Raw genomic sequence first — 22,519 nt, 5'->3', positions numbered from 1 at the left:
AAGACTGGCATAGTCCTGACAAATCCAGATGTTTAAAATCACCAGTGGAAAGCTGACTGACTGAGAGTTTCTATTGGCATAATGGACACAATATGCTTGTTTTAATGGTCAACATCTGTAGATATGCACTTTTTAATGATACAGCAAAATTTTATAACTCATAGCAAATGATTTGGCGGTCTGCCTGACAGAGTGCCAGCGAGAATCACTGACATAGATTGTCTGCACATAAGATGAATTAACTTGTATGTTTTCAACTGCTTTACTTTAAAGGGACTGTTTGTAAGAATCAGAAATGTCTTGTTAACAGCGACACCTGTGGCCGTTAAGTCAACGAAAGTCAGCGTCGGACTCGCACTTGCTCGCTCTACATAGACATGAAGGAGCATCGCTCAAAACAGTGAGGTGACACACGTCAGCTAAAAGCACAATATCACTCTATATTTCAGCTGCTTGGCAGTAATGTTAGCTGACCAGACGAAGGTCTCTCCATGAATCACTGCTGATCCTAGTGTTGGCTTTTCCTGCTTCAGCCTCCCGACCGCGGCCGGAGGGAACAGGGGAGACGCCGGAGTTTTGGTCGGAGACGATAACGTTTCTCTCTGCGGAGCCCCGTCACTTCACAAGACACGGGAAACCTCTGTTGGTCTGGAGGAGCTGCAGCAGTTATTTCTGCACAAAATTCCACTGTATATTCACTAGATATTCTCAGAGCTACGAAGTCTTCTGCAGTGTATAGTGTGCGCGCATGCACGTGAGGTGGAGCGAGCTGAGTGAAGGCAAGCAGGCAGAGGAGCAGAGGAGCAGAGTACAGCAGAGACTCCGGTCCTGGAGACCAAAGCTACGGTCTCCCCCGCGTCCTCCGACCGCGGCCAACACTGTTTAACAGACGGGTTTCACTAGATACAACCAAGAGGTTTTGGTGCTTCCGTGTAGTTCTTATCTGAACAGCGTAGCCACACTCGAGCGTGCATATGGGAGCGCGCATGGGACACCGACCCGGGTGATTTATACGTGTAAGAAGTTACAAACAGTCCCTTTAAAGGTTGGCTCACACAAATTACAAAGAAATATGCCACTTGCAGTAGTTGGTAGTTGGAAGCATCAGTCTTCGAGATTTCTGCCTCCACCCCAATACAACGACGGTTGGAACTACTTTCTACTGGAGAAATAGTCCCAATGGAAACTTTCCAAAGAGAGGTCTGTAGATTATCAAAACAGGGATTCTGATCCTGGAAAATATTTTCATTCTTTTTCTCCATATTGTAATTTTACTAGTGTTAGGTGTTTCTGTCTGCTTTGAACAAACAACATCTATTCACTGTCTGTCTGTCCTGGAGGAGGATCTCTCCACTGTTTATTCCTATTTTTCCCAAAGTCAAGGATGTTTTTGAATTGCGAGTCTAAAATGTTCAATAAAGCCAGCATGACTGACCTCGTGGTGGGCAGCTGCTTGTAAAAGGGGTGAACTTAGTTTTCATTGCTGTGAGCACAGACAGTATATAAAGATGGACGACACGTCTCCACTTCCTCCCGCTGTACAGAAGTGAAGTTAAAATGTCCCAGATACGGGGGCTGCCATCTTGAGACTTTGACGTCATTTGGAGCCAGAGTCTGCGTAGTAGTGATCAGGCGGTGGATCCGCGGTATCGAGGTAACCAAACATATTCGCTCCCTCTCTGAGATTTCTGCCTCCTCCCCAACACATTGAGGGGGAACAGGGTTCTGTTGGTGGTGATCACAGCCATAGACTATATAGAAAGATGGAAGCTCCTCAAAAGTGAAGCCAAACCATCTGGATGGCCCCCTGGTGGCTGGCTGCAGTATAGCTCATAACGTCCTCCTCCACGTTAGCAGATTTTTCTGATAACTTTGTTTTAATTAGTTATTTGATTCTATAAAGAGGGGGTGATATGTCATGATTGGCAGCTGTGAGTCTCTCTCGCTGACAAGCTGCGGCCGACCAAAACTCCGGTGTCTCCCCTGTTCCCTCCGGCTGCGGTCGGGAGGCTGAAGCAGGAAAAGCCAACACTAGGATCAGCAGTGATTCATGGAGAGACCTTCGTCTGGTCAAACCAATCGTGAGCCGAGAACGGCCGCAGCTTGTCAGCGAGAGAGACTCACAGCTGCCAATCATGACATATCACCCCCTTTTTATAGAATCAAATAACTAATTAAAACAAAGTTATCAGAAAAATCTGCTAACGTGGAGGAGGACGTTATGAGCTATACTGCAGCCAGCCACCAGGGGGCCATCCAGATGGTTTGGCTTCACTTTTGAGGAGCTTCCATCTTTCTATATAGTCTATGGCTGTGATCACCACCAACAGAACCCTGTTCCCCCTCAATGTGTTGGGGAGGAGGCAGAAATCTCAGAGAGGGAGCGAATATGTTTTGTTGCAATAGCTGTATTTTTATCCAAACCTTTGTTTATGCTTAATGTAACTTTTGCAAATATATACAAACATCCATCCATCCATCTGCAACCGCTTATCCCGTTAGGGGTCGCGGGGGGGCTGGAGCCGATCCCAGCCGACATTGGGCGAAGGCGGGGTACACCCTGGACAGGTCGCCAGTCCATCACAGGGCTGACACATAGAGACAGACAACCATTCACACTCACATTCACACCTACGGGCAATTTAGAGTCAACAATTAACCTAACCTGCATGTCTTTGGACTGTGGGAGGAAACCGGAGTACCCGGAGAAAACCCACGCTAACACGGGGAGAACATGCAAACTCCACACAGAAGGGCCCCAAGCCAGATTTGAACCTGCAACCCTCTAGCTGTGAGGCACCAGTGCTAACCACTGCACCATATATATACAAACAGTGAGATACTAATCTACTTTATGAAAATACTGCAAGATACAACAGGGCGAAAAACAATATTCTTGTGTCACTGAAGCAATGAGAACATGCTGCACCTGGATTACAGGCTGAGCAAAGTGGAGAAGGGTTTGTACTATTTGTAATGAGTTCTCTAAGGAGCACTGTGTGTCTCACACACACACACACACACACACACACATCAAACTGTGCTCTATTAAAGCAGCAGATTATCAGAAACATGCTCCATTGTGGTAGATCAGAGAGCTTTTTAATTAAATTCAGAGAGAAGGCTCTCTACGTGACACACACACACACACACACACACACACACACACACACTTTGTTTGTTGTCATGCTACAAGCACATCTCATCTTTTCTACATGTATTGTATACTGAAGCCACTTCACTGGCCTGCAGGCTTCGGTCCTCTTCTGCATGATTCTACTGTCGACAACATCACAGCTACATTCAATTCTATTTTGTTCAACTTTTTAGCTATTCTTTAATATCCATTTTAACCGTTTAACCGATAGCGTTAATCGGTTAAAATTCTTAATGTCAGTTAACATCAAACGATTATTATTAACATTATTATAACATTACAACAACATTAACAACAACAACAAATTTCACCTGCCCAAACTTTTTTTTACCTGTTTTCACAGATGGAAAAACAGTAACTTAGAAAAGTTATCCTGACAAAAACTGATTTTTTTTTTCTCACTTGTCTTTTGGGGCTTCTGTACTTTTCGCTTGTAACATTAAAAGTGAAACATACCGTTTACAAATATGAACAATAAAGCCTAACTCTTGCTAACCTTTGTCTTGCTGGTCCAGGTACAGTGTAGTATGAGACTGATCTTACATTTTTTTCCTGTCACACTTGTAACGCTTGGGCTAACTAGTTCTACACTGCAATACAAGAAGTGTCTCTTTACAAAGATCATTAAAGGGACTGTTTGTAACTTTTTAAGCGTATAAATGTTCCGGGTCAGGACACATGCGCGCTCGCATATGCGCGCTTGCGTGTGGCTGGCGTCCCTGTTCCTCCTCTTCTTGCCTTCACTCAGACAGAGCGCGCATTCTCGCGTACTTGCTCCACCTCTAGACGTGAACGTGCGCACACTCCACACTACAGAAGAGTTAGTTTAGCTCTGAGAATATCTAGTGAATGTTCAGTAGACGTTTGTGCAGAAATAACTGCTGCAGCTCCTTCAGACCAACAGAGGTTTCCCGTGTCTTGTGAAGTGACGGGACTCTGCAGAGAGACACATTATCGTTTCGTTACCGACCGGGTGCCGGTGTCTCCCTGTTCACTCCGGCTGCGGGCGGAGAGAGACGAGTTTCTCGCTGTGGAGCCCCGCTGCTGAAGCCTGCGCTGAGGCAGGAGAAGCAAACACAGTATCAGCAGTGATTCATGGACCTTCGTCTGGTCAGCTAACATTACTGCCGAGCAGCTGAAATATAGAGTGATATTGTGGTTTTAGCTGACGTGTGTCGCCTCACTGTTTTGAGCGATGCTCGTTCATGTCTATGTAGAGCGAGCAAGCGCTGACTTTAGTTGATTTCACGGCCACAGGTGTCGCTGTAAACAAGCATTTCTGAAAGTTACAAATAGTCCCTTTAACTGGTGAGGATGTTGACTTTCTGCCTGTGACATGCAGCTTTTAGCACCATATCATGAATATAGCCATCAACAATCAAAATTTGTTTTTGTTTTAAAACAAGTCATGGAGCCAATGTTAGCTTAATGAGATATATTGTGTTTCGCAAGTTATGTCAGTTAAAACACTGAAATGAGTATTACAACAACAAACACTGAGAAAAATGATCATGACAACAAATACATTTCACCTGCCAAACCGTTTTTTTTCACCTGATATTTTTTTTTCTCGCTTGCCTCTCAGGGCTTCCATACTTTCGCATGTAACATTAAAAGTGAAACATATCGTTTACAAATACGGACAATAAAGCCTGATCTTTTTTTTCTTCCATTTTTCTTATCATACTTCTTGGACTAACTAATTCTACACTGCAATACAATAACTGTCTCTTTATTTCCACGTCCTACACAGTTGAGGATGCTGATTTTGGGGCACCATATCATGAATGTAGCCATCTACTTCCATTTTAAGACTGTTTTACAGGGTTTTTTGTTTTAAAACAAGTCAGCTGGAAATAAAATCTGCTAGTCACATCTGTCCTTTCACTCGGCAAATTGACCACCACCAGTTAGAAATGAGAAGCTGCTCTTCTGTCTGACATCAAGGATCCTTTGTTTCAAAGATTACTGTGAATTTGGAGTGGTAAATCTACCACCGTTATCATGGTAAACTGTGCAAAAACGGGAAGTTTGGCAGACATACAAAACAGTAACTTGGGGCATTGAAGTCCCTGACCAATTTGGAAGATCATAATAAAATCTGTCTTGTCACATGTCACCCACTTGAGACCCAGTCTGAAATTAGTTTGAGACTCTTTTGAGTCTCAAACTCAAACTAATCGGATAAAGAAACTTGAGTGTATCACAAGTCTGATGAAAAATCACATATATGTTTCTTGTGTAAATTCTCTTGACGTTGTCTGTGATTGTTTTGCCCTTGTTGTGAAGCACCTTGAGATTTTGCTGTATTTTAAAGTGTGCTATATAAATTAAATTCATTATTATATTATTATTATCACAAGTCTGATGAATCACTAACTGTCAGCATTACTCTGATGGAAAAGAAATGTGTGATGCGTTCTGTTGCTGTGATTTTTGAAAGTCCTTCGGTATACTGCAGCTCTGAGGAAGAACAGTAAAGTGAGACAGACGTGCACGCACACACATACAGGTGGAGTCGGGGCAACCTGTGGAGGTGAGCAGGTGTTCAAACAAAGAGACTGTGCTTTCATCAGCCCACCACCTCCATATCCCAGGTGGAAAGACAGAACACACACACACACACACACACACCTGTAAGTAGAGACAAAGACATGGTACTGGGTGGAAAAATACAGAAAACAGTGAGGTGCATCCTAGCTCACTGATTAGGGCTGTGTATTGGCAAGAATCTGACGATTCGTATCACAATACAGGGGATACGATTCAATATATTACGATATATTGCGATACTGCAAGCAAGAAGATATATTGCGATTTTTTAAAATCTAATATTAGGAAAACTGTCATAGGATAAAAAATACACCATATGCATAAAATCTCAGTGATTTTTGTTTATGATTTTATGCAATCAGAACAGCGGGATTTGCATTTATCAGAGTCCCTGTAACATCCCACATCATAGCACTACTTTGAGAGGACACTGAGTTAATCTTTGCATGTAAACTTAGTTAGTTAAAAATCAATACAGTGTTTTTTAGAATCAATACAGTATCCCAAAACAAAACATCTCAACATTTGATATTCCCGATATTTTCTTACACCCCTATCACTGATGACCAAACATTTTAAAAACTAAATTCAGAAGAACAATTGAAAATATCGGAAATATCAAATGTTGGGATGTTTTGTTTTGGGATACTGTATTGATGTATGCCAGATGGAAAATTCCAGACACTATCTGAGGCTTTAATTGTTTTGGATGAATGTGAAGTAGGGCTTCCCATAATTAAATGAGCATGATCCACTGCGATATTGACGCTTGTGTGCTCTGCTCATAGAAAACTCTGCAGCATAAATCAAGCGTTTCCTATACTAACAGCTAAAGATGCATCGTCAGTCAGCGCCGATTGAAGCCGGACAGTTTTCAGCAGGCTCATATATATCCAGTTTTTTGCCGGTCACACACACATGTGCAAGTCCAAAATAAGCCGCGGAGGAACAACCATAAAAACATTTGGATCAACTAACTTAATCAGACACTTCTTATATTGTAATTCATTCCCATGATGCTGCTCAGAGTAATCACAGGGACCGGCTCGTCTGTTGATAACATTATGGTGTAATCAAACTCTGCTCAATAAAAATAAGTATTGGGCGATGGTAAATTATAACACTATCACGATGTGTTCAAATGCAATCTTGTAAAATGTAGTTTTTGGCGAGAAACTTGAATAAATCCAGTAGTTTGAAGGAGATGTTTTCACAGCGATATAAAATAGATAATAGAGAGAGAATTATGACCTGTTTAACTTCATAACGCTAGCTCTAAGCAGCTTAGAATACATCATTAGAATCGAATAAGATAACATTACGTTTTTGGTGGTTGGAATGTAGCACGACATGGGAGTGAAAGCAGCGCTCTGTTTATTCAGATGTGAAATTGCAATAAAAACATTTTGCCCCTAAAATCTATGAAAAATCGTGATAAATAATCGTGATCTCAATATTGATCAAAATAATTGTGATTACCATTTTGGCCATAATTGTGCAGCCCTAATGTGAAGCTGGTATAAAGAGGAAATAAAAAGAAAACAACCTCCCACGTAAACAGGAAATAGGTAAGTGTGTCTGCTCACCCAGAACTTGATCAGGTAGAAAGAGTTTTGCGGGCCCTTGCCAAACAGCTCCTTGAGGCCGCCCTTCTTTTCGGGGAACTTGTCGTAGATCTGCCTGATGTCCACACACTCCAGCAGGGGGTCGCTGTAGCTCGGGCTGCTCTGGCTGATGTTCACAAACAGGTGCTTGTTGTACTGAGGGGAGGGGAAACTGAATTAGACAAGGATGGAGGCAGAGAAAGTGTAGACAGACAGAAAACAGCTGATCTCACCCTGGGTTAAACAACAGCAAAAGGAAGACTGACAGAGACGACACAGAGTTTTGGCCATATCAAACAGATGGTGTAAGTGCTGTTGCATGAATGTGTTCATAATACATAATTAATAATTGACTCCATAAGTTCATGCAATAAATAAATAAATTATTAATTTGATTTAAAGTAAAAAAAATTAATATGATGTGATACAAATTATTTGTCTCATACAGTGTAAAATGTGTAACAGGTAGAAGGGTCGTAGCCACTAGTACATCGGTCAGTCAGTGTGTTTTACGTTCCGCCCCAGAACTAATGTTCTCTGTGTAGTACCCCTACGACAGAATTTGTTGAGGCACTGTAAACAATCCAACGTGAGTGAAGGAGCGGATGCCTCTCTCGGGGCTCTGTAATGTGTTTAAAATGATAATTATCCAAGAACCTCTTTTCATGACAAGCAGCCGACGAGGTATTTTTTTCTACCTGTAAAATGCACTTTAATTCATGTTCGCACCAATTTTGTATTTTCCTTTGTTTTCATACTATGTTAAGTGTAATTTGTTGATATATGTTCATTCATAGTTTTCCCAGCATGAGTAAGGCGTGAATAAGGCGTGAGTAAGGCATGAGTAAGGCATGAGTAAGGCGTGAGTAAGGCGAGAGTAAGGCATGAGTAAGGCATGAATAAGGCGTGAATAAGGTGTGAGTAAGACGTGAGTAAGGCATGAGTAAGGCGTGAATAAGGCGTGAGTAAGGCATGAATAAGGTGTGAGTAAGACGTGAGTAAGACGTGAGTAAGACGTGAGTAAGACGTGAGTAAGGTGTGAGTAAAGTGGTGGGCACACATCCAACTTCAGGAGCGCATGGCGGCTGCGTCGCGTGGTGGCTGCGTGATGCACGCGTCTGGTGTTCACACTAGCTGCGTGTCGGCTGCGTGTCTGCTGCGTTTCTGCTGCTGCTGTCAGCCCTTTCTTTCTACATAGAGTTTGCCTTTTAATGGCCATTATATCACTTCATGATAAATGTGATTTATATTTATTTTAGACAGAGAAAGGTAAAGAAACTTGTGGTAATTTGTAAATAATAGTAATAATCCACAATTAAAACTCCACACTATATTCCTTCATGGAGCTCTCCAAGTCACTCTGTGTTCTAGAACACTGTCCAGCACATATTTCTGAATAAAAGCCTCGTGTTAACAAATGAAGGAATTCTGTGCAAAGAAAAAACGCTTGAGGGCCTTTATTTCGAAATGAAAGCAGGAAGTGTTGATTTAAACCCCAAACTTTATCAATTCATGGAGCTCTCCAAGTCACTGCAAGTTCCACAGCACTGAGTGTTCATATTTCAGAATAAAAGCCTCATGTTTACAAATGAAGGAATTCGGTCCATAGAAAAAACACCTGAGGGCTTTTATTTTGAAATGAAAGCAGGAAGTGTTTATTTAAACATCTCCGTAACATATTCTACAGATAGACTCGAAACTGTAGTAAAGTCTTGCTGGTATGATGTCAATATACGGTAAATAGATCACCTTCACTGTCTGTGACATATTCTACTGATGTCTAGACATGTAAACTGTACTAATGTTGCTGGTATGATGATAATATACAGTCAATAGATCACTTTCACTGTCTGTCGCTGCTGTGAGACGCGCGCGGCTCGCGTGAAAAATAGGCGAGCCCTCTATTCTATAAAATAGACACGCGTCTCATGCGGGCAGTGTGGCCACTCTAACCTGTTAACATGGACGCTGAAATGAAAAACAACACGTCACGCAGCTGCCACGCGCTCCTGACATTGGTAGTGTGTCCACCACTTAATGCGTGAGTAAGGCAAGAGTAAGGCAAGAGTAAGGCGTGAGTAAGGCGTGAGTAAGGTGTGAGTAAGGCGTGAGTAAAGCGTGAATAAGGTGTGAGTAAGGCTTGAGTAAGGCGTAAGTAAGGCATGAGTAAGGTGTGAGTAAGGCGTAAGTAAGGCATGAGTAAGGCTTGAGTAAGGCGTGAGTAAGGTGTGAGTAAGGCGTAAGTAAGGCATGAGTAAGGTGTGAGTAAGGCGTAAGTAAGGCACGAGTAAGGCTTGAGTAAGGCGTGAGTAAGGCGTGAGTAAGGCGTAAGTAAGGCATGAGTAAGGTGTGAGTAAGGCGTGAGTAAAGCGTGAGTAAGGTGTGAGTAAGGCGTGAGTAAGGCGTGAGTAAAGCGTGAGTAAGGTGTGAGTAAGGCGTGAGTAAGGCCTGGAATCATCAGAGAAAAATCGTGCTGAAGCAATAAATGTCTGTTTCAAAGAAGCGACCTGTGTTTGTGTTGTTGTGCAGAGAGCTACCGATGGTTTGTTGCTCTTTTGGACAGGAATCCAACAGGGAAACATTAGTCAAGAGACCACACAGGTTGTAATGCTGTGTCCTCACATCTCAGAAATTAAAGGTACAGTGTGTGGGATTTGGCAACATCTAGTGGTGTAGTGGCAGATTGCAACCAACTGAGTAACCCTCTGCTCACTCCTCCCTTTCCAAGACTGCTGTAATGTGAGCCGCTGAGTGTAAAACCGTGGTAACGCCATCCATACCATAACAGCACAACTTAAGGAGCAACAGAAGTCAGGTGGCGGCTGGCGATACCACGGTTCTACACTCTGCAGCTCACGTTACCGCAGTTTCACAAGTGTGTCGGAGAACTACGGTGGCCTTCAGGTAACATAAAAAAACATGGAAGTCTCTCTCTAGAGCCAGAGTTTGGTTTGTCTGTTCTTGGCTACTGTAGAAACATGGAGGAGCAACTAGGAGGACTCTGCGAAGAGGACCTGCTTCTTATGTAGATATGAAGGACTCATTCTAAGCTTACCAAAATACAATTCTTAGATTCAGATGATTAAACACTAATGAAAACATAGTTATGAATATTATATTCCATTTCTGCTAATAGATTCCCCACACATTGTTCCTTTAAAAGTGTCCCATGAAGTTTTTGACCACTAGTGGTAGTATGGAGCAATGTTTTTATAATGTTTTGTTTGTATCTCATACTCTACTAGCACACACATAGGTATGCAAATTTACATCCACGAGCATGCAGATAAATGAATACAGATTCCCGCCTATGGCTTCATGTCATTCCACTAATAAGAAATGCAGCAATGCACCAGCAAGGGCTGGGAAGAAGAAGCCTGCTAACTAACAAACACTGATGTGAGCAATAGGGGAGGAACAGTATGTGTATTCGTCCCGGACCGTCCCTTATGCGACAGTGTTTCGGTACACTCTGTGACCCAAACAGCTGTTTATGTCTCCTACTCACACGCCCGGAACAGAAATTCTAGAAGGCAGGTTACCTGGAAAGTTTTGGCAGTGCACCAGTTGTTGTCTATCAGCTGTAGCAGCGCTGTAGCATGTTAGTCGGCTTAGCCCGGTTAGCCTGGTTAGCCAAACTCAATGGACATTGATTTTAATTGTATGCCAACATTTGTTTGTTTACAAGAAACTCCACACAGTATCTTTAACCTGGGGAGTAAAATGTTATTGTAACTGATAGAAATGGTGACCAAAATTACAAAACTAGACCCAGGTTCAGGGCTGATTGATTTAATTGATGCTTTCTCGTGAAGATTGTGAGTTTTCGTCGAAACATTGATTTAATTGCAATGTTGAAATTGCAATTTGAAAGAGTGCAGTTTTATATTACAAGAGCAACAATTAGAATTATAACATACATTATTAACAATGTCTTAACAAGCTGTAGGTTAAGACAGTGGTTCCCAATAAAGCGATTCAGTGTATTAAATGAGTTGGTCTTTTTTTAATCAACTATCTTCAGTGTGTGTCTCTCTGTGTGTGCAGCAAGAGGAAGAGCAAACCGTTTTTTGACTGCATAGAAAATGTTGTTTTTGAAAGGCTAAATGCCAACAAATATGGATTGAAGCAAAATATTTTGTTAGATAAAAACATGAATTTTGGAAATAATTAAACCTATCTTTTTTCCAAAAATTTTGACTTTTGGACTTTACAATGCTCTGGAGTAATTGGAAATGTTTGGATCACACGAGTCGGAAACAATCCTACGCAGTCTGAAATCTATTTCTACAAATAGTATAATACTAATAATATTAATGTAGCCTGATTCACACTGTGCAGAAATACCGGGTTAATAACGGAATGTGGCCTACTAAGTAGCAAAAAAATCATCTTTTAAAATTGTTTTTTATACAAACTTTTGTATAAATTATCCAGTAACAGTGTTATTATGATTTCAGTTATACATGTGCAATCTGTGATCTTTGAGGGGGTCCCGGACCCCAGGTTGGGAACCACTGGGTTAAGACATCAAATAAAGCCTTATTATGTCAAATAAAACACTATTATAATAATGTATTACTGAATCTGAGGAGAAGCAACAAGCTACTTCTTTATCTGACCAGATTTTTCACAAAAATCCTGATGAGATATTTGTCTCAAATCGTTCAGCATTACCTACTCGGGTTATAAAATACTTATCTGAATTTTCCAACAATTATCATGCTTGAAAACAGTATTCATCTTTGTCTTTGCCTACCATTTAAGCAAAATTATACATTTTCATTGCAGTGAGGCCCTGATTTACAGTAATGTAAGTTATGCAGGAAACGTGACACCTTTTGACAACAGTCTATTTCAAAGTCAACATTGAACAGTTCGAGGTTTCTAACTGTCCAAATAGTTGCAACAAGATGAATGCCAGCTGTCTGTGAACCCAAGGTAGAAAAATGAGAGTGAGTCCACAGTGTGGCAGCATGACAGATAGACTGAGCAGACGGAGAGATAGAGCTTCACAAAGGTTATTCAGACTAGGATACACACAAAGGGATCTAACGCTGTTCTCTGCTGCGGGGTTATCTGTCATCTCTGTTTATGGGACAATAGGGTGTGCTTATTGTAGACTGGTGCTGTGTGTGTGTGTGTGTGTGTGTGTGTGTGTGTGTGTGTGTGTGTGCGTGCGTGCGTGCATGCGTGTGTGTGTCGTACTCACTGCCTCCTGGTCCCTCTGTGTCTCCAGGAAAGATGAAAACTCTACCAGTCGTAGTTTGGTGGTGCCGATGGAGCGACCCTGCCAGGCTGGCTCTCTGTGTGTTTGGGCTGCAGTGGGAGGCTCGTAGCCTAGACAACACACGCATGTTTACTTAGCTCACTTTTGGGGACATTACACAGGCTTACATTCATTTGCTGGATACTAATTCGAGCCATAGCCATAACCCAAACCTTAACAACTGACCCAAAAATAAGCGTTTTCCAAATCGTGGACACAGCTTTTGTCCCAATTGAACAAACTGTCCCCATTTAACTGGTCTTTAGTCTAAAATGTGTCCCTGTAGGGAGCCTAAGTCAGGAACACACACACACAGCTGTGTACTTCTATCTTTGTGAAGACACGCAGGCCAGAACGTACGTGGTAGTTGGCCGTTGGCTGTAGTCTTTGCGGTGTGTTCTAGTGTAACTTTTTGGCCGAGACAAAGAGAACGTGAGGCGACTCAACTGGTGGCCTTCGTCACAGCTAGTTCTTTGATGTCAGGTTGGCGTGTCTAGGCCATTTCCCTAACCTTAACCATCACAACTAAATGAATGACCCCAACCCTTACCCTAACCCTAACCTAAACCTAATTCCATGTTTCTTTTATTTGCACTAACAGTGGTTGATTTTATTCTATTATATTGTATTTATATTTCATCTATCTTTTACAAATTCCACCTTCTATTTATTTAGGCTGCTGTTTTAACATTTTTCTTTTAAAGAAAGGTGCTGAGTAGCCAATATTTCATGGGAGTCTTACAGCCCTTTTTTTAAACCAATCTCTCCTCTGTCCCTCTTGAGCTAGTGGACCCAACTGATTTTAGGGATTTCAGAAAACATTATATGTTTTTTTTATTATGGCATTTTAAAGTATTTACTTTAAAATGTTATACAACCTTTCAAATGACCTACCTGTCAAATAGTGCACCTCGTAGCACTCAATAAGAGTGCTGCATTTAACCAAAACCTAATCTAGACCTAATTCCAACCTGAACCTTAAAACCAAGACTGAACCCTCAAACAGGCCTTTGAATGTCTGTCCGAGGTGAGGACCGGCTAAAATGTTCTCACTTTCCAAAAATGTCCTCACTCTGAAGGTCTAAAACTCAAATTGGTCCTCACAAAGATAGCTGTACAAGTACACACACACACACACACACACACACACACACCTCACTTAACCTCACTTCCCCACTGCCATCATGTACAATCAGGGTTAGCAGTAATGCTAACATTATTCTTTGCTACAAACGTGTAAAATGTATGCCATTACTGGAGTCTCCTGGACAAAGCCTGACTGAGGTGAAGGTGCAGCACTGAAAGGCAGTCAACAAAAGTAGATCTAAAGGGGTAACAATGACACAGTGACACAATGAATTCTCTTGGGTGCTGACTCAAAACTCCATTTACAAAAGCTTCTCTCCTCTTGTCATTTGGTCTCATGGTTTCAGAACTGACAACTGACATCACATTCAACATTTTGTGGAAGCTAGAAAGTTCGCTGACGAGCTTCAGCTCGGAAAGTGAAAGCTAGTTAGCCTAGCCTGCTAACATGAGCACTCTAGACCCACTAGAACCAGATACCATATATTTTAAACTAGCTTGTGACTGTTTCCCATTAGATGTTACTGGTAACACTTTATAATAACCATCATTAATATATGGCAAATTGATAGTTAATTATATTTAGTTAATAGTTATTTTACTGTTAACAAACAATGAAATGATAATGTTTACTAATCAATAGTAATGCTATAATTCATGTTATTTTAACAATTTATTGTGGCACACATTATAACATTGTATATACTATATACTGTATATATCTAAGCATAAGATATTATTTTTATGAACTTTAAAGAAATTGTTAATCTTAAGCTGTTATGATTTGATGCTGCATAAAAATAAAGTGAATTGAATTACATAGATAGATATTTGCTAATAGTTAATAATTGGTTTGTAAACCATCTATAAACATTATTTGAATGGCTATTATAAAGTTGCAACTGATCATTATAATACTTTGTTAAAAGGTTAATAATTATATTTTTATATAATATATAATATAATAAAGCATCTATAAACATTATTTAGATAGATAGTTAATACTTTGTCAATGGTTAATAATTGGTTAGTAAAATGGTTAAAGGTTTACAAATCATTTGGTAATCACTAAGCCTTCGGACACACCAGGAACTTCAGGAGCGTGTGGCGGCTGCGTTGCGTGGTGGCTGCATTGCGTGGTGCCTGTGTTGTGGCTGCGTGATACACGCGTCAGGCTGCATTTCAGCTGCATTTCAGCTGCATGTCTGCTGCGTTTCTGCTGCTGCTGTCAGCCCTTTCTTTCTACATAGATTTTGCCTTTTAATGGCCATTTCATTTCATTATAAATATCATTTATATTTATTTTAGACAGAGAAAGGTTAAGAAACGTGTGGTAATTTGTAAATAATAGTAATAAACCACAATTAAAACTCCGTACTATATTCATTCATGGAGCTCTCCAAGTCACTGCATGTTCTAGAACATTGTCCGGCACATATTTCAGAATAAAAGCCTTGTGTTAACAAATGAAGGAATTCTGTCCACAGAAAAAACACTTGAAGGCTTTTATTTCTAAATGAAAGCAGGAAGTGTTGATTTAAAAATAAGTCTTTACTTTTTTTCATCTCCGTAACATATTCTACAGATAGACCTTGAAACTGTAGTAAAGTCTTGCTGGTATGAAGTTAATATACAGTCAATAGATCACTTTCACTGTCTGTGACATATTCTACAGATGTCTAGACATGTAAACTGTAGTAATCTTGCTGGTATGATGTCCATATACAGTCAATAGATCACTTTCACTGTCTGTTGTTGCTGTGAGACGTGCGTGGCACGCGGCAAAAATAGACGAGACCTTTATTCTCTAGAAGAGACGCAGCTGAGATGCGCGTGAGACGCAGTGTGGCTGCTCTAAGCTGTTAACAGGGAGGCCGAAATAAAAAACAACAGGTAACGCAGCCGCCACGCGCTTGTGACGTTCCCTGTGTCTGGGCTCTAATACTTATTAGTATATAAAATGGTATAATGTGCAACTATTAATAAATAGTTTACTAATGTAATCAAAATGCAATTGTTATTGTTTCTTCTATATTGTATCAGCTATGAAACAATATAGAATATATAAACTAATTATTTCATATTACACAAACTAATGATAAAATAACATAAATTATAGCATTACTAATAATTAGTAAACATTATAATTACCATTTCATTGTCTGTTTACAGAAAAGTAACTATTAACTAAGTTTAATTAACTATCAATTTACCATTTATAAATGATGGTTATTATACCGTCAAGCATACTCAGAGCTGTGTTTGTCCAAAATCATATAAAGGAGGGGGCTAGGCTCTCCCAAGGGTCCAATTGTGGTCATGGCAAATGACCAAAATTTACAGCAGCAGGTAGTCCTGATTTGAATCACTGGGTAATGTAAGTATGTCATAGAGTAATACATACGGAGTCCTATATCACATATGGGACTAAGCAACGTCTAACGAAATCCATCCCAGTGCTGGTTAACTGCCTGCCACCAATCAAATGACAGCAAATTACAGAAGGCTACGGACAATTTCCATCGAAACTCAAAATTCACACTAATGTAGGAGGCGGTATCACAAAAAAACAATTTTTGTTGTTGTTGGTAATAATTTTTTACAGAGTAAACCAAGGAAATGATACATATGCTAATGTCTTAGCAAACATGTATGTTAATTTGAGTTTAAAGGTTTTAGAGTAGATACTGTAAGAAGTAAGGCAACGATATTCATTACAAGTGATGTAAGAAAAGTTGGATGGACACCTTTTCTCTTTTGACCTCTTCACAAGTCATACCTCAGGGTGCACTGGAGACCCGGTTATCCACCCTGTAGAGAGCCAGTGGCCTAAATGGCAGGAGAGAGGACCGCCTGTTCGCTTTACAGAAAGGACATAATTGTACTGTGGGCTCTCTCACCTGAGATTGTGGTGGTCCCTGCTGTCTGCACAGAGTAGGCTTGCTGAGAGAACGGCTTGATGCTGAGAGAGACGGAGAGACACAGACATACGGACAGGAGAGCATTAAAAAGACTGAAAGAAGAAGAGACACAGTAGGGCCAGTCACATTGTTCCTCATTATACAGAGAGGAATTCTGTTCTGGGGCTTTTATGAACAGTAGCAGGAGCACAGAGGTCAAGAGCATCTCTGAGTTCAGTAAAAGCTATACCAGCCTTATTTACTACCATTATCATCATCATCACATGGTCATGTAACAGCACCTGGCAATGAAATGAAAAAGGTTTGAACTTGTAGCACAATGATCCCCACGAGCCACTAGCCATGTGAACAGACACTAATGTAGAGTTATGGAAACAGCAGGTATTTTAGAATCTATGTTCACCTAATTTGAAACTCTCTATATGGTATTATTTGGCATAGGGCTGAACCAATTGCTTCAAAGTTTTGACCGTTGCCATGGTAATCGACCTCCAAATCAGTACTCAAATGCTTTGTTTCATTTTATAATATAAACAGTATATACTGTATTAAGGCTGGGAAAATTCACCTATCTCCCGATCAATATGCATTGCGATTTTTAAGTATTACAATTTGATATTGCGATTTATTGTGAAATGTAGTCAGAGATGTCCTGAACTCAAATATATCAGTCATTGTCAGGAATTATATATTATATTTTTTCCAGCAACCCAAATATCAAAGAATAATCACATTTCCCTCACAGATTAGTGGTATCGATAACATTTCCTGTCCGTGACAGAGTTAGCATGCAGCTTTAGCTCTGCTCTGTCTAGCTCTGCTTTTCCTGTCAATGTGTGAAACCCAAAGTGTTTCCATCCTTTACTGGATGTGTAGTGTTTACCACGCTGGATTAACATGGGAGGGTGCAGGTCGTATCCATGCTGACCCTCCAACGTTTTAGACTTTCTGAGGTTTGTTTTGGTTGACGGATACGGAACGGATATGGCGTCACATTACTCAGACTACAACAATAAAAGGAGTAACTACCTTCTACCTCTGCATAGACTCAAATGAAGCAAATATATTTATTCTGGCATTAAAAAATCTATATCAAAATCGAAAAAGAAAAAATTGCAATTGATTTTTTTCCTCACTCCTAATAAGTATGTAATAATAATGTATAAATCCCAAAATAGCACATGAAACAAGGAATAATTCCACAATATTACTCATATTCAACTTTAATTATGATTAGTTATTCTCAGACGAATATCACTGTTTGTTGTGTGTAGAAGTGCGACAGCATAATAGAGACAGATAATAATAGAGCATAGGGATGACCATCATATACTTCTATCATCATGTTCTAAACCCTTATTCTCTTTCACTATTTATCTGAGTTAATTAATTCATGTTTATTTCTGATTTATGACTAGAACAACTCGACACACAGTGCTGAGCTGCCTCTCAAATTAATCTTCAGGTTCCAGCTGTCAGATGATGTACACCACTTCTATGTGACATCTACTGTTGACCTGCTATCTCCCCCTAAAGATCCCCTGGACCCTGTACCTCCCTACAGACCTCCTGTACCCCACCAAAAAAAGACAAAAAAGGGTCTATGAAGAATAGGGTTGGAGTGTAAGAGGTTAAAAAATGAAGGTAGAGTAGGAGGTGAGTGTGACTTACTCTTCTGTGGTGGAGCTAGACTGTCCTCCAGGAATCATGCCTTGCCACAACTGAAAATAAACACACACACACATTCATAAACTGGACTGAGGGTGCAAACCATGAATGCAATACAATGTGTGTGTGTGTGTGTTACCTGTGCGTTGCTGGGGAAGCTGGCCCGCACTATTCCAGGCAGGAGCTTGCTGTGTATGGCGGTGGCTGAAACGATCTGAGCCGAGGACATGGAGGAGATGCTCTGCAGAGCCTTCTCCTTGGCATTCTGGTCCTGCACGGCAACAAACACACACACATCATCATCATCATCATCATCATCTTCATCATCATCATCATGAACACACATTCTGGCCATACACAATCCAAACCCAAAGTGAAAGCAGACATCACTCAGTCATGAAATTCCAAAAATGAAGAAGAAGAATTGGAATTGTCTTGAGTAATTTAAAATCCAAGAGAAAACCAAAGGCCTGAAAGGGAAAAATCCTAATAGTTGTCATTTTCCTCCTAGTTGTCATTATCTGACTGGTTGTGATCAGATTGGCGCCTGCTGCTTCTTTCGAGATCACACAAATTAACACAATAACAACAACACAATTTGACACCTGCCCAATATAGAGAGCTCATTTTCTAACCACACAACACTGTGGAAAGTAGCACAGGCACTTTAGACACTTTGTTTAAACATTTTAATCAGGGCTGTCAATCGATTCAAATATTTATTGTGATTAATGGCATGATTGTCCATAGTTATCCATCCATCCATCCATCTTCAACTGCTTATCCGGGATCGGGTCGCGGGGGCAACAGCTCCAGCAGGGGACCCCAAACTTCCCTTTCCCGGGCCACATTAACCAGCTCTGACTGGGGGATCCCGAGGCGTTCCCAGGCCAGAGTAGAGATATAATCTCTCCACCTAGTCCTGGGTCTTCCCCGTGGTCTCCTCCCAGCTGGTCGTGCCTGGAACACCTCCCAAGGGAGGCGCCCAGGAGGCATCCGTGCTAGATGCCCGAACCACCTCAACTGGCTCCTTTCGACGCAAAGGAGCAAGGACTCTACTCCGAGTCCCTCACGGATGACTGAGCTTCTTACCCTATCTCTAAGGGACACGCCAGTCACCCTCCTGAGGAAACCCATTTCGACCTCGTTCTTTCGGTCATGACCCAACCCTCATGACCATAGGTGAGAGTAGGAACGAAGATTGAACGGTAGATCGAGAGCTTTGCCTTCCGGCTCAGCTCTCTTTTCGTCACAATGGTGCGGTAAAGCGAATGCAATACCGCCCCTGCTGCTCCGATTCTCCGACCAATCTCACGTTCCATCGTCCCCTCACTCGCGAACAAGACCCCGAGATACTTGAACTCCTTCACTTGGGGTAAGGACTCATTCCCTACCCGGAGTAGGCAATCCATCGGTTTCCTGCTGAGAACCATGGCCTCAGATTTAGAGGTGCTGATCCTCATCCCGACTGCGTCACACTCGGCTGCGAACCGATCCAGTGAGTGCTGGAGGTCGCAGACCGATGATGCCAACAGGACCACATCATCTGCAAAAAGCAGCGATGCGATCCCCAGCACACCGAACTGCAAACCCTCCTCCCCCCGACTACGCCTCGATATCCTCTCCATGAATATCACGAACAGGATTGGTGACAAAGCGCAGCCCTGGCAGAGGCCAACCCCCACTGGAAACGAGTCCGACTTGTTGCCGAGGATCCGAACACAGCTCTCGCTTTGAGCGTACAGGGATTGGATGGCCCTGAGAAGTGCCCCCCTCACCCCATACCCCCGCAGCACCCCCCACAGTATCTCCCGGGGGACCCGGTCATACGCCTTCTCCAAGTCCACAAAACACATGTAGACTCCGACATACTCCCAGGCCCCCTCCAGGATCCTTGCGAGAGTGAAGAGCTGGTCCGTTGTTCCACGGCCAGGACGGAATCCGCATTGTTCCTCTTCGATCTGAGGTTCGACTATCGGCCGAACCCTCCTTTCCAGCACCTTGGAGTAGACTTTACCAGGGAGGCTGAGTAGTGTGATACCCCTGTAATTGGCACACACTCTCTGGTCCCCCTTTTTGAAAAGGGGAACCACCACCCCGGTCTGCCACTCCTTAGGCACTGTCACCGACTTCCACGCGGTGTTGAAGAGACGTGTCATCCAAGACAGCCCCTCCCCACCCAGAGCCTTCAGCATTTCTGGACGGATCTCCTCAATCCCCGGGGCTTTGCCACTGTGGAGTTGTTTGACTACCTCAGTGACTTCCACCAGGGTAATTGATGATGGTCCCCCATCAGCTTCCAGCTCTGCCTCTACAATAGAGGGCGTATTGGTCGGATTCAGAAGTTCCTCAAAGTGCTCCTTCCACCGCCCGATTACCTCCTCAGTTGAGGTCAACAGTGTCCCATCCTTACTGTACACAGCTTGGATGGTTCCCCGTTTCCCCCTCCTGAGGTGCCGGATGGTTTTCCAGAAGCACTTTGGTGCCGACCGAAAGTCCTTCTCCATGGCTGCTCCGAACTCCTCCCACACCCGCTGCTTTGCCTCCGTCACGGCAGTGGCTGCTGCTCTTCGGGCCCGTCGGTACCCTGCAACTGCCTCCGGAGTCCTCCGAGATAACATATCCCGGAAGGCCTCCTTCTTCAGTCGGACGGCTTCCCTGACCACCGGTGTCCACCACGGTGTTCGAGGGTTGCCGCCCCTTGACCTTAAAGACCTTAGACCTTAAAACCACAGCTCACTGCCGCAGCTTCAGCAATGGAAGCTTTGAACATTGCCCACTCGGGTTCAATGCCCCCAACCTCCACAGGGATGCCAGAAAAGCTCCGCCGGAGGTGTGAGTTGAAGATCTCTCGGACAGGGGCCTCCTCCAGACGTTCCCAGTTCACCCTCACTACGCGTTTGGGCTTACCAGGTCTGTACAGAGTCTTCCCCCACCCTCTGACCCAACTCACCACCAGATGGTGATCAGTTGACAGCTCCGCCCCTCTCTTCACCCGAGTGTCCAAAACATGCGGCCTCAGATCAGACGATACGATTACAAAATCGATCATCGACCTTCGGCCTAGGGTGCTCTGGTACCACGTACACTTATGAGCATCCTTATGTTCAAACATGGTGTTGGTTATGGACAGTCCATGACTAGCACAGAAGTCCAATAACAAACGACCACTCGGGTTTAGATCAGGGAGGCCGTTCCTCCCAATCACGCCACTCCAGGTGTCTCCATCGTTGCCCACGTGCGCGTTGAAGTCTCCCAGCAGAACTATGGAGTCCCCTACTGGAGCCCCATACAGGACTCCATTCAGGGTCTCCAAGAAGGCCGAATACTCCGAACTGCTGTTTGGTGCCTACGCACAAACAACAGTCAGAGTTTTCCCCCCCATAACCCGAAGGCGTAGGGAGGCGACCCTCTCGTCCACCGGGGTAAACTCCAACATAGCGGCACTCAGCCGGGGATTTGTGAGTATCCCCACACCCGCCCGGCGCCTCACACCATGGGCAACTCCAGAGAAGAATAGAGTCCAACCCCTATCCAAGAGTACGGTTCCAGAACCGAGGCTGTGCATAGAGGTAAGCCCTACCAGATCCAACTGATAGCGCTCCACCTCCCGCACAAGCTCCGGCTCCTTCCCCCACAGAGAGGTGACGTTCCACGTCCCCAGAGCCAGCCTCTGCCGCCCGGGTCCAGGCCGTCGAGGTCCCTGGCCTTCACCGCCACCCGTGTGACAGCGCACCCGACCCAAGCGGTTCTTCCCGCAGGTGGTGAGCCCACAGGATGGAGAGGAGGGGGGTGCCGGGGATACCCCGAAGAAGCAACGTTGCTTCTTCGGGGTATCCCCGGCCGGGCTCCGTGGCAAGCCCGGCCACCAGGCGCTCGCTGACGGGCCCTCCGTCTGGGCCTGGCTCCAGACGTGGGCCCCGGGCTTCCTCCGGGCCGGGTAACTCCTCCTCTGCCTCGTGTCGTCATTGGGGTGTGTCCATAGTTAATCATGATTAATCATAAATGAATTGCACATTTTGTATCTGTTCTAAATGAACCTTAAAGGGGAGATTTGTCAAGTATTTAATCCTCTTATCAACATGGGAGTGGGAAAATATGCTGCTTTATGCAAATGTATGTATATATTTATTATTGGAAATCAATTAACAACACAAAACAATGACAGATGTTGTCCAGAAACCCTCACAGGTACTGCATTTAGCATAAAACAATATGCTCCAATCATAACATGGCAATCTGCAGCCCAACAGGCAACAAC

At 42.9% G+C, this 22,519-nt stretch overlaps 1 protein-coding gene across 2 annotated transcripts in view; it reads right to left on the bottom strand.

The window, feature by feature from the left end:
• Positions 1 to 22,519, bottom strand: part of tead1a (TEA domain family member 1a) — a 65,960-nt gene that overhangs the window by 4,265 nt on the left and 39,176 nt on the right. For both annotated transcript variants that reach the window (XR_005206488.1, XM_037766183.1), the window contains exons 5-9: positions 18,398 to 18,529; positions 18,262 to 18,311; positions 16,570 to 16,631; positions 12,527 to 12,654; positions 7,297 to 7,470 (exon numbers count right to left, since the gene is read on the bottom strand). Coding sequence is in view for 1 of the 2 variants with exons in the window: in XM_037766183.1 (XP_037622111.1) it covers positions 7,297 to 7,470; positions 12,527 to 12,654; positions 16,570 to 16,631; positions 18,262 to 18,311; positions 18,398 to 18,529 (546 nt within the window). In the remaining variant the exon portion in view is untranslated. The remainder of the gene's footprint in view (positions 1 to 7,296; positions 7,471 to 12,526; positions 12,655 to 16,569; positions 16,632 to 18,261; positions 18,312 to 18,397; positions 18,530 to 22,519) is intronic.

Source organism: Sebastes umbrosus, chromosome 4, assembly GCF_015220745.1.
Source record: "Sebastes umbrosus isolate fSebUmb1 chromosome 4, fSebUmb1.pri, whole genome shotgun sequence".
Taxonomy (NCBI): Eukaryota; Metazoa; Chordata; class Actinopteri; order Perciformes; family Sebastidae; genus Sebastes; species Sebastes umbrosus.
The sequence above is the reverse complement of the archived record's forward strand: the minus strand, read 5'-3'. Positions and strand labels throughout refer to the sequence as shown.